Source organism: Erithacus rubecula (assembly GCF_903797595.1).
Source record: "Erithacus rubecula genome assembly, chromosome: 5".
NCBI lineage: Eukaryota > Metazoa > Chordata > Aves > Passeriformes > Muscicapidae > Erithacus > Erithacus rubecula.
The window spans coordinates 11,610,279-11,623,638 of record NC_136687.1 but is presented as its reverse complement, the minus strand read 5'-3'; the positions used below and the strand labels follow the sequence as shown (position 1 = coordinate 11,623,638).

The following is a 13,360-nucleotide window of genomic DNA, read 5'->3' as shown; positions in this document are numbered from 1 at the left end:
AAGGAAAGGGAGAGGAAGAGGAAAGACAAATTTAGAATGCCAGTCACCCCTTTTAAATCAGCTTCACCACTGAATGATCTGTCCTAGTAGATTAAAGTTATAAAGTTTGTATTGCTGCCATCGCTGTGTTCATTCCATTTGCTTTTATACACAAGCCACTGAAGCATACTATCTTTTTAAAAAGCAACTGAAAGTCAGCTGTGCCTCTTTGAGTCACAAAATAAACCTCTCAGCCCAGAAATGTGAAGTTAAGGGCATCTCTCAGGTTCCCCAAGGCTGCCTGAATGCTGTGCAAAGGGGCACTGATGTAACACAAGCTGTTCTTTGGCCAGCTCAAGCTGGGGAGCAAATCACATAAGATGGTCCTCATTTTACATCCATTGGTCCCAGTGCTGCAAAATCCTGCTCCAAGCTGTTTTAAAAACCCCTGCACATGAATCAGTGCAGCAGTATGTGGGAGGCAGTGGTTTGCTTCAGCTTACTGTGAGAGAATTTAAAGCAGATGCTGAGCCAGGTGATGCTCACAAGTGAGAAGGAATGATCCTGCCCAATCAAAATTTACAAAGTCATCCACTTTGTACATACACACTTATGCTGTATTTAAAATCTTGGCCAGCTGGGACTCAAGATTCATCTGCAATATCTACAGGTATACTTGGGTAAATACAAATGTAACCTAGAAGGTATTAAAGTTCTTACATTTTCATTTACATGGAATTCATGTGCCCAAGGGCAAGACAACAGTTTTGAAAAAAGTCTTGCTTCCACACCTAGATGATTTTCAAGGAATATTGTCTCCATATACCTACAGCTGTGCCATCACATACATTCCACTGGTTTTCATTTTTGCTGAGATATCTTCCCACCAGCTCTGGCACCTGCAGACCAGGTGTTCCTGCACTGCTCCCACTTGATTTACTGAGCACACTCAGAACCTGACACCTGGCTTGGCTCAAACACCCAGTAAGTGTTTGTGATGTGTATCACACTCTAGAGGTAAAGAGATCCTGCTGAAAACAGATTAAGCTTCTGTAACCTCCAAGGAGACCTGCTGAGCAGCAGGGTGAGCAGGGCACTGTCTCCTCCTCTCAAAGCTGGGGCACAGTTCCAGGAGGAGTGCAGATTTGAGGTACTGGGCTTTACCTGGTGCAGGTCTTTGTGCTAACATGGGAATATATTCAAGCAGAGGTATCATCCCCTCTCTTTCAAACAGTACAGAAGCAAAACATTTAAATTTTGGAGTTTGCTCTGCAGATCTCTGCAGGCTGTTACTATCACCTGGATATCCTGAAAGAAGCTACTAAAAGATTGAAAAAAAAAAAACCACGTTCTGCAAAGATGCAAAATAGCATGAGCACTGCTATCTTATATACTAAAATTTTCCTGTTAGATACTACATGATATATAAATATTTATGTATGAAGCTTTCTGTCTCTTAGGCCCATTTCCAGCTGTCCCATGACTGTACAAAACTATCTTTATTCAATGGGCAAAAATAGTAGAACTTGGTACCTTTATATTTGAAAAAAATACTGCTAATACTTTCATTTAGCAGAAAGCAGAGCCCCCACATCTCTTGTACTTACACGTCAGCAGATTTAGGCTTGAGTCACTAAGAGTCATCTCTGTATCATCATGTTACAAGTCACCACAGATCAGCTTTTCACAATGAATATATGCATTTAATGCATAGTACCAAATTTTGACTGTTCCTTATGCACCTTAATTGCACACATTAAAGAAATCACAGCACTGTCATACTGAGAGCCATTGTACCTGAGATTTCAAATAGGCACCTTCAGAAGGTTTCTGGAAGACAGACCTGCTTCCAGCAGTCCAGCAGAAGCCTCTGAAATGCCCTCCCACAGTACAGTGAGAGCAGCACCAAGCAGCACAGCAAAGCCCTCTCTGCTCTCCCCTCCTGCAGTATTCCTTGCAGGATAATGTAGGCTGTTGCTGGGTAAGTTATTTTCCAAGCTGTGCCACAATGGAAGAAGTGTGGCAGCTCTTCATCAGCAGATGAAGCACACAGTGGACAGACACTTGGAGTGAATGTGTTCAATGATAAAGTGCAATGGCACTACTGATGCTATTCAGAAGTGGCAGGAGAGTTTGAGGATGCCTTCAGAGTGGCACAGAGCAGGAGAGTCTGAGGATCCTGGCAGGGGGACAGGACTCTCATCCTTCTCTCTTGGCTTCCCCAGGTGAATCTCACCCATCTCTGCATGGCCCTGAGTCCCACGAGCCCTCAGGGACAGTCCCTGCCCTGGCCCAATCCTGTCCCCTTCCCTTTCACCTCCTTCCTCCAAAACCTGCTGACTCCATTATCATCCCTGCCTCAGCCACCAGGCACAACATCAGTTCCTCCTGGTCCCTCACCTTCTTCAGCCACCACCAAACTTATGGATTGATGGACTCTCAGCTGGTTTCTCTAATTCCTTCTTAAATTCTCTCCCTCCCTTATACCTAACTACTTTCCTTCCCATGCTCAGACAGTGCTCTGCTATTGCCAGGAATTTCAGTCCTGCCATTTCTTCCAGTGCTGCTGAACTGGTCCTGGAATTTACAGTTTTATATCTCATTTGACCTATGAAACCCTATCTGCAAATACTATTTTTTAAGAGAATGGCACTATTTGAATTATCAAAGTAATTGTTTAATACAGAAAATTGTTCTACCTAAGAAGCCATTTAACATTCAGACACTGTCTTACCTCAATTGAATGTTTGGAGATTATGCAAAACATTTTATCTTCTGATGAAGCAGAAGTTCTTTGCACATTATGAAGAAGTTTGCATCTTTGTTTTACTGATCCAGAAAGACAAAAGCCTTGTTAAATATCCATTGTTGAGAGACCTCCAGAGGTACTTCTAAATCATCTTCTTTTCTTGCTGTCTCACAATTCTTACAGGTAATTGATTAGCAAATCTTTATAAAACTGCTGTGAATACAAAAGAGTTGAAAGAAATTTGCACTGGGATATTTTATCTGGGAAGACTATGTACTAGTATTTTATTCTTGTAATGACAGATAATAAAAATGTTGAGATCTGTCTTGCTTCTTCTGGATTAATTTGTACATTTTGCATTTATAGAGAGAAAAATATATTTAATTACCCTAGAAATAGAATCGAATCAGCTTTTTATTATATATAAAAGAACCTATGCACACAAGTATATAAAAATCAAATGCATAACTCTTCACAATTAAAAAATTCAGCCTTTATTTCTAGAAAAGCCAAAAAAATAAAACTTTTGTAGAAAAAACTCCATTACCTCTAATACTGATCCATTCTGACTTTGTATTCTCAAGCAAAATCTCCAAGAGCTTATTAAAAAAATCCATTTACTCTTGTCCTCTAAATTATGGTTTTGGTGAATAATCATGCCTTGAGAAAGGAAATGCTGCTTGGGAAAAAAACACAATCAACAACAACAAAAACAACAAGACCTATAAGACTCCTTTTGGACAGAGAAATAAAGTAATTTAAGTGTAGCTTGGGGTGGTTCCAGTTGTGACAATAAGGTACCTGAGCAGCAAGCTCCATGCCAGGAGCTTCTGCTCACCAAAGGAAACTAATTATACTAAGTCAACAGAGAAAGCAAAAGGTCAGGGCCAAAGGCTAGAAACTTAGATTTTGAATCTTACTGAAAACATTTCAGAATGGAAAAATGAGGCCAGAGGGCAAAAGCAAGCACACTGAACTTCCTGGTTAATATTTGATTAATGGAACATTTTTAAAACTGCATCAGGTGAGCTGCAGACCAGACTTCTCCAATTCCTCAGAAGCAACCAAGCTCAGGCTGTGGTCAAGGCTCATCTCTGCTGTGCAACTACCAGGGGCTCTGGAAGTACTGTATGAATTGAGGATTGGATTTCTGCAGCTCAATATTGGGTCCCCAAGCTATGACCTACATGCAGCTGAAACCACAAAACACCAAAGCCCTGAGCAGCTCTGACAGCCACAGCCAGACACCAGCTCTGCTGGAGAGGCCACACCAAGCAGATCTCACTTATTCAGAGCACAACCTCAGAAAAGAAAATGTGGCTTTTCTTTTATTTAGCAACCTAAAAACATCCGTTGTTTAAAAAGTTCAGATTTCTTATGCATCAATCTCGGGATCAAGGGCTGTCCCAAGGAGCAGTTTGTGGTGGAGGGTGAGATTTCTGTGTGCCAGGAGGGGCTCCCTGCAGCCCCCTGCACTGCCTGGCTGACACCAGACTGACTCCATGCAAACTGAACCCATCTGCACATGCTTTTGCCATTTCTTTCCTCGTTTGCAGACCTCCCTCCCACTGTGAATCAGTAGATTAATAGTAGAAGGTTCAGAGCTTTCCAGCTGCTTCTGGTTGCAATGAGGGCACAGTTCTCAATACAAACAAGTATTTGCTGTTAACTGCAGGGAATAATTCACAGAAAGAAAATTTTTTCACAGACTGAATTTTTTAATTTTTTATGGTTACTGCATAGTATTTTATAAATCACATGAATGTGACTGTGATGGCTATGATATAAAAATTAAGTCCATAAATAATTCCTCCTTAAATAACTGCTTACTATAAATATTATTGGCTGTTATCTCCATTTACAACTAAGAATGGATTTCAACATGTAACAATATAAAATCATCTTGTAAATTTTCCATTAAACTCAACTATCCTGGGAGAGATAGCAAGTTCTCTGAGAAAAACAATCCATCATATGCTTCAGATGATGTTATTTATATTTCCACTCTTGACACACCTAATGCTATTACTGTTCACTACCATCAACTGCAACAATACCACTGCATCAATAAACAAAAGGCTGAAGAAAGAGACATATCTTTGATGCCCCATTAACAGGAATATCCTCATTTATAGTTTGTTTTGTGCACATCATTTGTTTTAAACTGTAAGTATACCCTTATCTTTAAAAACAGTTTAAACTTGAAGGGTAAAATTCTGTCAACAAATACATAATACACTATATAGTTAACAAGGCATTCAAAATGCAATAGCTGTTTATGATCTATGACCAAAGTGGAGATTCTCTGTGTGGACTTCATGAAGTTTCTGAAAAGTTTGAAGAGTCTTCCAAAGCTTGAAAACAAACAAAAACATCTGAATAAAAAAAAAATCTGCATTGCAGCAGGTGAAATGATTTCTTCATTGTGCCAACTTTAACATGGCTTCATCAGAGAAGATATCAGAGAATACCAATGGAATATTCATAAGAAGCAAGGAAAAATAATTTAATTGCTCTGTGAAATAAGCACACATTCATCCCTGAGGTCTTCTCCTGAATTAAATAGATAATGAATATTTTAAAAGATCTTATGAATTCAATTAAACAGTAGTGAAGATGCCCTCACCTCCTTAATAAGAGTGGCAATTTTGGTACATAGAAAGAGCTGAGGAACTTGTGACCTCTCAAACCTCCAGCCTGGTGCAGGCTCTGAACACTGCCTCAAGTCCTGCCAGCCTTGAATGCTGAGTTGACACATGATTGACTCCTAAATGGTGTAAAATTGTGCTTAGTGTCATTGCTACAAGAAGACTTTCCAATTTTAAAGCCTTTTTTGTTACATGTTACAAAAACGCAGGAATTCTCGGTAGGGAGCCTCCCTGCAGACGCACATCAGATGTGGCTGGCAAGAGTAAAAAACACAATGGAAGCAAAGGGATAAAGTACCAGACTTACCAAAAATTACTGCAGTAATTTTTCTCCCTTTGGAAAGTGTTTTATTTGTGTCCACCTCTCAGAAAGACACCTACATTTCTTTACCTTGAGGGAGGAAAAAAAACACTGTACAACCCAACATTCATTGTTAAGGCCAGAGCTGTCAAAAGCTGTTTGAAGGTTTGAAAAGTGAGAGTTTAAATGATGTTTGCAGAATTTTCCATAAAACACAATACTTTCATGTTCTCCACATCCCAGCTTCTAAAAATTAAGTTACCTTCCCATGTTCTGTTCTTCTATAGAAGACAAAATGACTCATCTGTAATTACACACAAAGATACAAACACTACAAGTACACTGACCCTCCTTAGGCATGGTGCTATCCAGGACTAACAGATCCAGCTGGCTAAGAGGTAATTTAAAAGTGAGACAAATTGCAAGGTAAGATTTCTAAAAATAATACAAAACAGAAAGAGAAAACTACCTGGGACCTTGAAGATGAGCCACCACTCAGAACTAGATAAAGTCAATCTGTATCATGAATTAAAATAATTTAGGTTAAAAAAAAATTTAAAACAAAGGAAAAACCCACTAAACAAACAAACTGAAACATATAAGAGGCACAGAACCATCAACAAAGATGAGTTCCAGAGAGACACCACAAGGACATGAGAATTACAAAAACCCACTTGCACTTGCAGTGAACTCCACTCTATGTATAGGCAGATGCATTAGTCCTTAAGAGGGAAATGTAAAAAAAGTAGGGCAGCAGTTTCATCTGAGAAAAACAAGTTAGAACAATCCTTTTGCTTTTATTAAAATGGGCTGCCCCTTTTTATAGTTCAAGGCAAGATACACATTTATTTTGAAAGTTTATCTTACTAATTCTGCATACTCTAGCTTTGTCAGTGGTGAGTAACTAAGACATATTAAAATGCAACAAATTATCTCTATGAGTTAAGAAAATATTTTCTTCCAGATCCATAAGGTCAAGCTCTGCTTCCAGCAAAAGAAGTACCTTCTGTCTGTCTGTTGAAGCAGAAATGTTCCCTTTCTGATCCTCCTAGGCTTTGAAAGATGAAGCCCCCTAACAGACACATATTTCAAGATGAGAGATTACATCATAGAACCACCATCAGAAATAATTTACCAAATGAAGTCCTGAAATGAAAATTACTAATGGAAAGTGGCAATTTGGCCAGTTTTCTATACTACCCTAATGATGCTCACATTATCTAGGGCTGGCTAAAAAAACGCCTTCCTTCAGATCTAACACAGAGACTGTTTCTAGTATTCTGCACAAAGCTGTTACATAAACCCACCGATGGAGATGTCTTGCATGCCAGAGCCAGCCCACTCACTTATTCCAGAAACCCAGGCAGGTGAACCCCAGCGAGGAGAACAGGGGTCAAGGGGATGCACCTGCATCTTGTACACACCAGCCCCTGTCCCACCCCTGCACAGGGATCACTGTGAAACAGGAAGGACAATGGGCAGTGGGGGGACACCCTCTGTGCTGCTGCTGGAGCAGGGGAACCACACAGCACCAGGCTGCACAGCTGCTGGCACCCAGGTGCTCAGGGAAACATCATGATTCCCCTTCCCCATCTCCCCAGGCTGCTTCTGATTTAATGCAGACAAAACTGGATAAAATACAGGCATTGCCCTGGGAGCTGGAATCAGCAGCAGGTGCCCGCACCTCTTGCATCTGGATATCACTGGGTTTTTTGCACAAATCCAGCTTAAAATGCTGTGCTGGTCTCAACATTTGAGTAGTAAAAGGAAAATGCAAAAAATTAAATTCAGGTTGGGATAATTAATTTCTGCACCGCCAGAAGCAGTTTCCCTTAATTTTCATTTGGGAAAATTATTTCATTCTGGGCAAGTTTATCTAAGCAGCAGGACTAGAACTGTGGTTAACTCTAACAAGATATGATTGCTTTAGCATAGGAACAGTAACATATTCACCCTTGATGTCAAGCTATTAGTAGATTTAACCTGGTTATGGGTATGTGATTTATTTTTCAAGCTTCCCTAAGACACAGTCACAATACCCTTCCCTAAGGACAGCTGTAAAGGAATATTACATTAAGATTTCATATCAATAGCAAAGAAAATGCTGAGGTAGTCTTCAGTGACAAGAATTGAAAAGGTAATCCAAGGTGATATAACTAATTAGTATCAAAGACTAAATGCATAAAACATTGCTTGCAGACCAGATTGCTGCAGAGATCACCACAAAGAAATTTCAATCACATATCTCCCGAGCTTCTCTGACCCCATATCCCCAGGAGGTAGATAATAACCCCTAAGCCATTATTAAGGGTTTGACTTCCAAGCAGGATCAATACTAAGCCCAAAACATTCATAAATTCCAACATCTGGTTAAAGGATTTCCCTTGAACCATGCAGATTCCACTTTTCCTCTGCACATTTTACAGGGAACTTCAGCTCCCAGCTAGGCAGGATGGGGAGGCCCCAGGTCAGGGCTGGAGGGAGGGCTGCAGAATCCACACCTACCATTCAATTTAAATCTGCACAGCTCATGGCACAGGTTTTTCTAGAAGGTAAATTAATTCAAGTGTTGTTCACTTTGTGAGCCAAAACTTGAAATAAATATTGGTGTTGTTTTTACTACCTTTGATCACTTGTTTTGGAAATAGCATCACTTTTGATTTCTGAGCTTCAGCTTACAACTGTTTCTAATATTCCATTTGATGTAGATGATTCAATAGAAACAGAATCAAAAATACTCTCTTCAGTTTTAAAGACTGCTTTAAAATGTATAGTATAGCTGAAGTACTTACAGCACCTTTAAATTCCAGTTAATAAGTAACTAAAAATATACATTAACATAATTCTTTTCTTCTCTCAGTGTGAATGAGTTCTCTAGTGTCTGCACTGAGAAATGATGATTATTAATATCATTTTCAAACATAATTACTGTTTTTAGACATACCCAACTCCTAACTCTTTCACCAAAGTCTTTACATAAATAGCATTTTTAAAAAGTAAATTAAAGTGCAGAATTAAATGGAAAGTTTTAATAGCTTATATATATGTATACTTTATAGTCTTGGCTGCAGAAAAGGATAGCATCATAATATTAAAGAAAAAGAGGTATAAATCTAGTTGTAAGAACCATATAAACAAGTTCATCTAAGTCAAGAATTCCTATGAGCCTCACTTATATTCAAAAACTGTATTTTCTATACAGACTATTTGCTTTTAAAATGATAGGGTTAAGCAGTTAGTAATTCTAATTATTCATGTAGAAATGATAGTTGGAATTCTAGTTGTAAACCTTAGAGGGTGACAAATGAAAGATAATAAACCCTTGATCAGTATAACTTTTATTTATTCATCCAGGAACAGAGGATATCATAGGCAACAACGCCGCCTAGGAGAACAAGGATTTCACATAAACTGTTTTGGCAGGAACACGCATTTAAATAATCATCCAAATCACCACCTCACTATCTCTATCTTTAAAATAAAATCAAAACTAAACAAACAAAAAAAGGGAGGAAAATAAACATAAGATCTGAACAAACAAACAGCCCAGAATTTTTTATTTAATGTCTATGCCAGTCACATCTGTCCCTGATTTTAGAAGTCATGATACTTAGCAGTGACAATGGCATCTTTCATTTGCAAACACGTTATAAACATGAACTGACTGCAATTATACCACAATACCTCACCACAGCTAATCAACAGGACTGCCTGGTCCACCCTCAGCCTGGGGAAGTGCTGATTGAAATTTGTGCTGCCAGCCCACTGTATGACAGTGTTTACATCCTGCAAAGTACTACCCACAGCAGTTCATTTGGCATAAACTGACTGACCAAACCACAGCACATCATCAAGCAGGTTTCTCCACTCAGTGCTAGTATTATTTTTTATAATCCAAGAAGAACTGACCAGACCAGGACACAATTTAATGTAAACCATTTGGAGTGAAAGGTGTTATCTTGCCTAGTGATATCTCCCCCTCACAGTCCACCTCACAGGCAGAGTCAGTGGCAACCTCGTGGTCAGGGGAGATCTGGGACATCCTATCAAAAGGATCCTCACGATTTTCCTCACAGTCAACCACATTTGGGATCATGTTAACATAAGCAGTCACTATCTCCTTATGGTAAAGGGTGTCCTGGTTGTAAGAGATAAGCTCATTGCTTATATTAACAGTCTCCACCGCAGTACCAGAGCAAAACTGACCGCATCCCAGGAGGTTGGAGAAAACCTTTCTAAAGTCAGCATTGAAGGCATAGATGATGGGGTTGAGAGAAGAGTTAGCCCAACCAAACCAGACAAAGATATTAAAGGTGGTCTCACTGACGCAGGGGAGGCCAGCGTGGGGGTCGCTGGGTGGGCTCTCACAGAAGGGAACCATGCAGTTCAGGATGAAGAACGGCAACCAGCAACACACAAAGACACCCATGATGACAGAGAGCGTCTTTAACACCTTGGTTTCTTTCCTGATGGAGGACTTGAGGCTTGTGTGATGGTGGCAGTCGATGTGGCTGCTCCGGCAGCTCTGTGCATGCTCGGCTGCCCTCTCCAAGGAAGAGATCCGACGAATCTGCACCTGGGCAATGCGGTAGATTCGAGTGTAGGTGACTATCATGATAGCCACAGGGATATAAAAACTGATCAAGGAGGAGGAAATAGCATAAGTCCTGTTGAGGCTGGAGTCACAGCTCTCCGATGGTCCAGTGAGGGTATCATTGCTGCCAGAGGTCCCATCAGAGGGTCGCACTGCTGCTAATGCCACCCATGTGGTGCTCATATCTTCTGCCCAGGTGGTGACAGCACCTGCTGCTGCCCAGGCAGTGCCAAATCCATCTCCAATATCAGCAGTAGCAACAACATCCCCACCTTTGTGCCAGTTGAGCTGGACAGGGATGAAGGAGATGAGCACGGACAGCGCCCACGCCACGCTGATCATCACCAGAGCCAAGCGCTGGGTCATCTTCCTCTCGTAGCGGAAAGGGCTGGAGATAGCCCAGTACCTGTCCACACTGATCACACACAGATTGAGGATGGAGGCCGTGGAGCACATGATATCAAAGGCAACCCAGACGTTGCAGAAAGCCCCAAAGGGCCAGTACCCAGCCACCTCTGCCACCGCCTTCCAGGGCATGACCAGCAGGGCCACCAGGAGGTCCGAGACAGCCAGGGACACGATGAAGATGTTGGTGACCTTGCTCCGCAGGTGCCGGTAGCGCACGATGGCCGCGCACACCAGCACGTTCCCGAAGAGCGTCCAGAGGATGAGCAGGGCCAGCAGGCTGCCCGCCGCCACCTGCGCCGCGCCGGGGGCGCCCGCCGGGCTCCGCGCCTCGCCGGGGGGCCCCGCGGCCGGGGGCAGCGGGCTCCGGCCGCCCCGCAGCATCGCTGGCGGCTCCCGCCGGCGGCGGGGCGGCTCCGGCCGGGACGCGCCGAGCAGCCAGCGCCGCCCCGCCGCCCGGCCCCATGGGGCCGCTGCCCCCCCGCCGCCGCCCCCGCCGCACGGCCGCGCTCGCCCGCTCAGCGCGCTCCGCGCCTCGCCGCTCCCGCCGCGCCAGCCCCGCCGGGGTCCCTGTCCCGCGCTCCGGGGCCCCGCCTGGGGTCCCCGCCCCGCGGCTCAGCGCAAGTACCTCCGCTCGGGATCCCCGCCCCGCGGCTCGGCGCGGATCCCCCTGCTCGAGGTCTCCGCCCCGCGGCTCCTTCCAGGGGTTCCCGCTCCGCAGTTCGGCGCGTTCCCCTGCTCGGTCTCTGTCCCGCGGACCCGGTTTGGGTACTCGCCTCGCTGGCGCTCCGCCGCTCAGCGCGCTCCTCTCTCCCTCGGGCTCCCCGCTCCGCTCAGCGCGAACCCTGCCCGTGGCACAGGCTCCTTGCCCGCTCCTTCTGGGCTCGCTCTCCGCGACTCCCGGTGGCTCCCAGCCGGGCTCCGCTTGCCCCGTGCCCGCCCGGGCTCCCAGCGCGCCGGGGCTGCGCTCCCCCGGTGCTGCCCGCCCGCCCCCGCCGCCCTGTGAGCATGCTCGGCCCGCAGGATCGCCCCGTCCGGCCGGCGGCACCGCGCGGCCAGAGCTCGGGACGGGACGGGACGGGACGGGACGGGACGGGACGGGACGGGACGGGACGGAAAGGCACAGCAGGGACAGCCGCCCTGCCCGCTCCTTCCTTCCCTCCCTCCGAATCCGAGTCACCCTCGCAGTTCCCGGTGCCGACACCGGCTCCGTGCGGGTTTGCGCAGCGCGGGAGGAGAGCGCGGTCCCACGGCGGGGAGCGGGGAAATGAGCCCCGGCATCCGCGGGGGAAGAGGGACTGTCCAGGACGGGTGCGGACACAGCTCGGCCAGCCTCTCGCTGGGAGCGAACGGGTCTGAAAGGTGCGCTGTGGGGAGCGGGACCGGCTGGGTGTCTTCCAGAGGAATGGGAAATAGAGTGTGCCTCCCTACTTGTGCCAATGGCTTCTACTGGGTGGCTGAGATGTATTACAGGCAGAAAGCCCGAAAATCCGAGTCTGTCGCTTTCCAGCTCTATGGGATGAATCTTTCATCCCGGTAGGGCTCCAGCCGTACTAGAAACGGACTGTGACCGTGAGCATTGCAGGTGTTAATGCTCTTGGACCCACCGTGTGCTAATGTCATGTTTGAGTTTCTTCAGAGAACCTCTTAGTTATTTTTATTCAAAATATGATTGCTTTAGTTCCTCCAAAACTTAATTTCGTTTTAAAACCCTTGCCAGAGATCAAACCCATTTTTGACTCAGCAGCCTGTTTTGGCACTGAAAGGGCTGAAGAACTGGCACTTGCCAGGGGCCTTCCAGCTGCTTCTCCAGGCAGATCGGGAAGGACAAGAATCACTATACCTTGCTGGATCTGCAGTGACATGAAGGAAGATTAAGTGCTAAATACAGAGAGAAAAGAAAAAAAATATCAATTTCTGAAACCTTTTAGGTAATTTTATGAAATTGTCACAAGAAAACTGAGGCTTCACTTTAGCTCTCGCTTAAGAAATTGGTGCTACTTTTCCACATTTAAGCAGAGTTATATTTAATATTGGAGGAAGAATTTAGCTTTTGTCACCACTGAATTCTAAACAGTGTGACTAAAGCTCTGATGCTGAGGCAATGTGTTGCTTGCACAAACTCTGCTTCCCTAAGCAATGCCTCCTACAATTTCTCTAAACGAATAAGGGGATTGCACAAGTATTTGTGCATGTGCCTTTTGAAGCTGCTAGTCATGGGGATATTTTATGCCAAAAAGCAATGATCCTATTTGCTTGTTTAGCTTATATTCATTGCTTCAGCAGCATAGAGGTATATTCATATGCTTGCAATGTGGTACCTGTTGTGTGTGTATATTTGCATGTGTGCAGCCAGTACTCAGGAGCTAATTAAATAAACACACGTGTATTTATCTGTCTTAATAACAAAAGTAGCCCAATAAAACAGCTTGCTCACAACTCAGCAGCCCCTTGCCCACACTGGTAGCTTGGTACAAATCAGAGGTGCAGATGTGTGTTATCTCCTGCCAGCTCTGCCACGTGTGCTGGAGTCAGGCACAGAGGAGGTGCAAGCAGAGGGGAAAGATGCCTTTGAAACACATTGAAACAAAAATTGTAAGAGCTCACCTGTCAGATGTCTAAAGAATGAAGTTTTGCTGTGGTTTGTTCTTTACTGTCTGCAGTAGGTGGACCTAAAGGGGAGG

The 13,360-nt window shown here is 44.3% G+C and overlaps 1 protein-coding gene across 1 annotated transcript; it reads right to left on the bottom strand.

The window, feature by feature from the left end:
- Positions 1 to 8,998: 8,998 nt before the first annotated feature.
- DRD5 (dopamine receptor D5) lies at positions 8,999 to 11,060 on the bottom strand (the record flags this gene model as incomplete). Its single annotated transcript, XM_079307277.1, has 1 exon — positions 8,999 to 11,060. The coding sequence occupies one exon, from the start codon at positions 11,058 to 11,060 to the stop codon at positions 9,603 to 9,605; it is 1,458 nt and encodes a 485-aa protein (XP_079163403.1). The 3' UTR covers positions 8,999 to 9,602.
- Between the last annotated feature and the right edge of the window lie 2,300 nt (positions 11,061 to 13,360).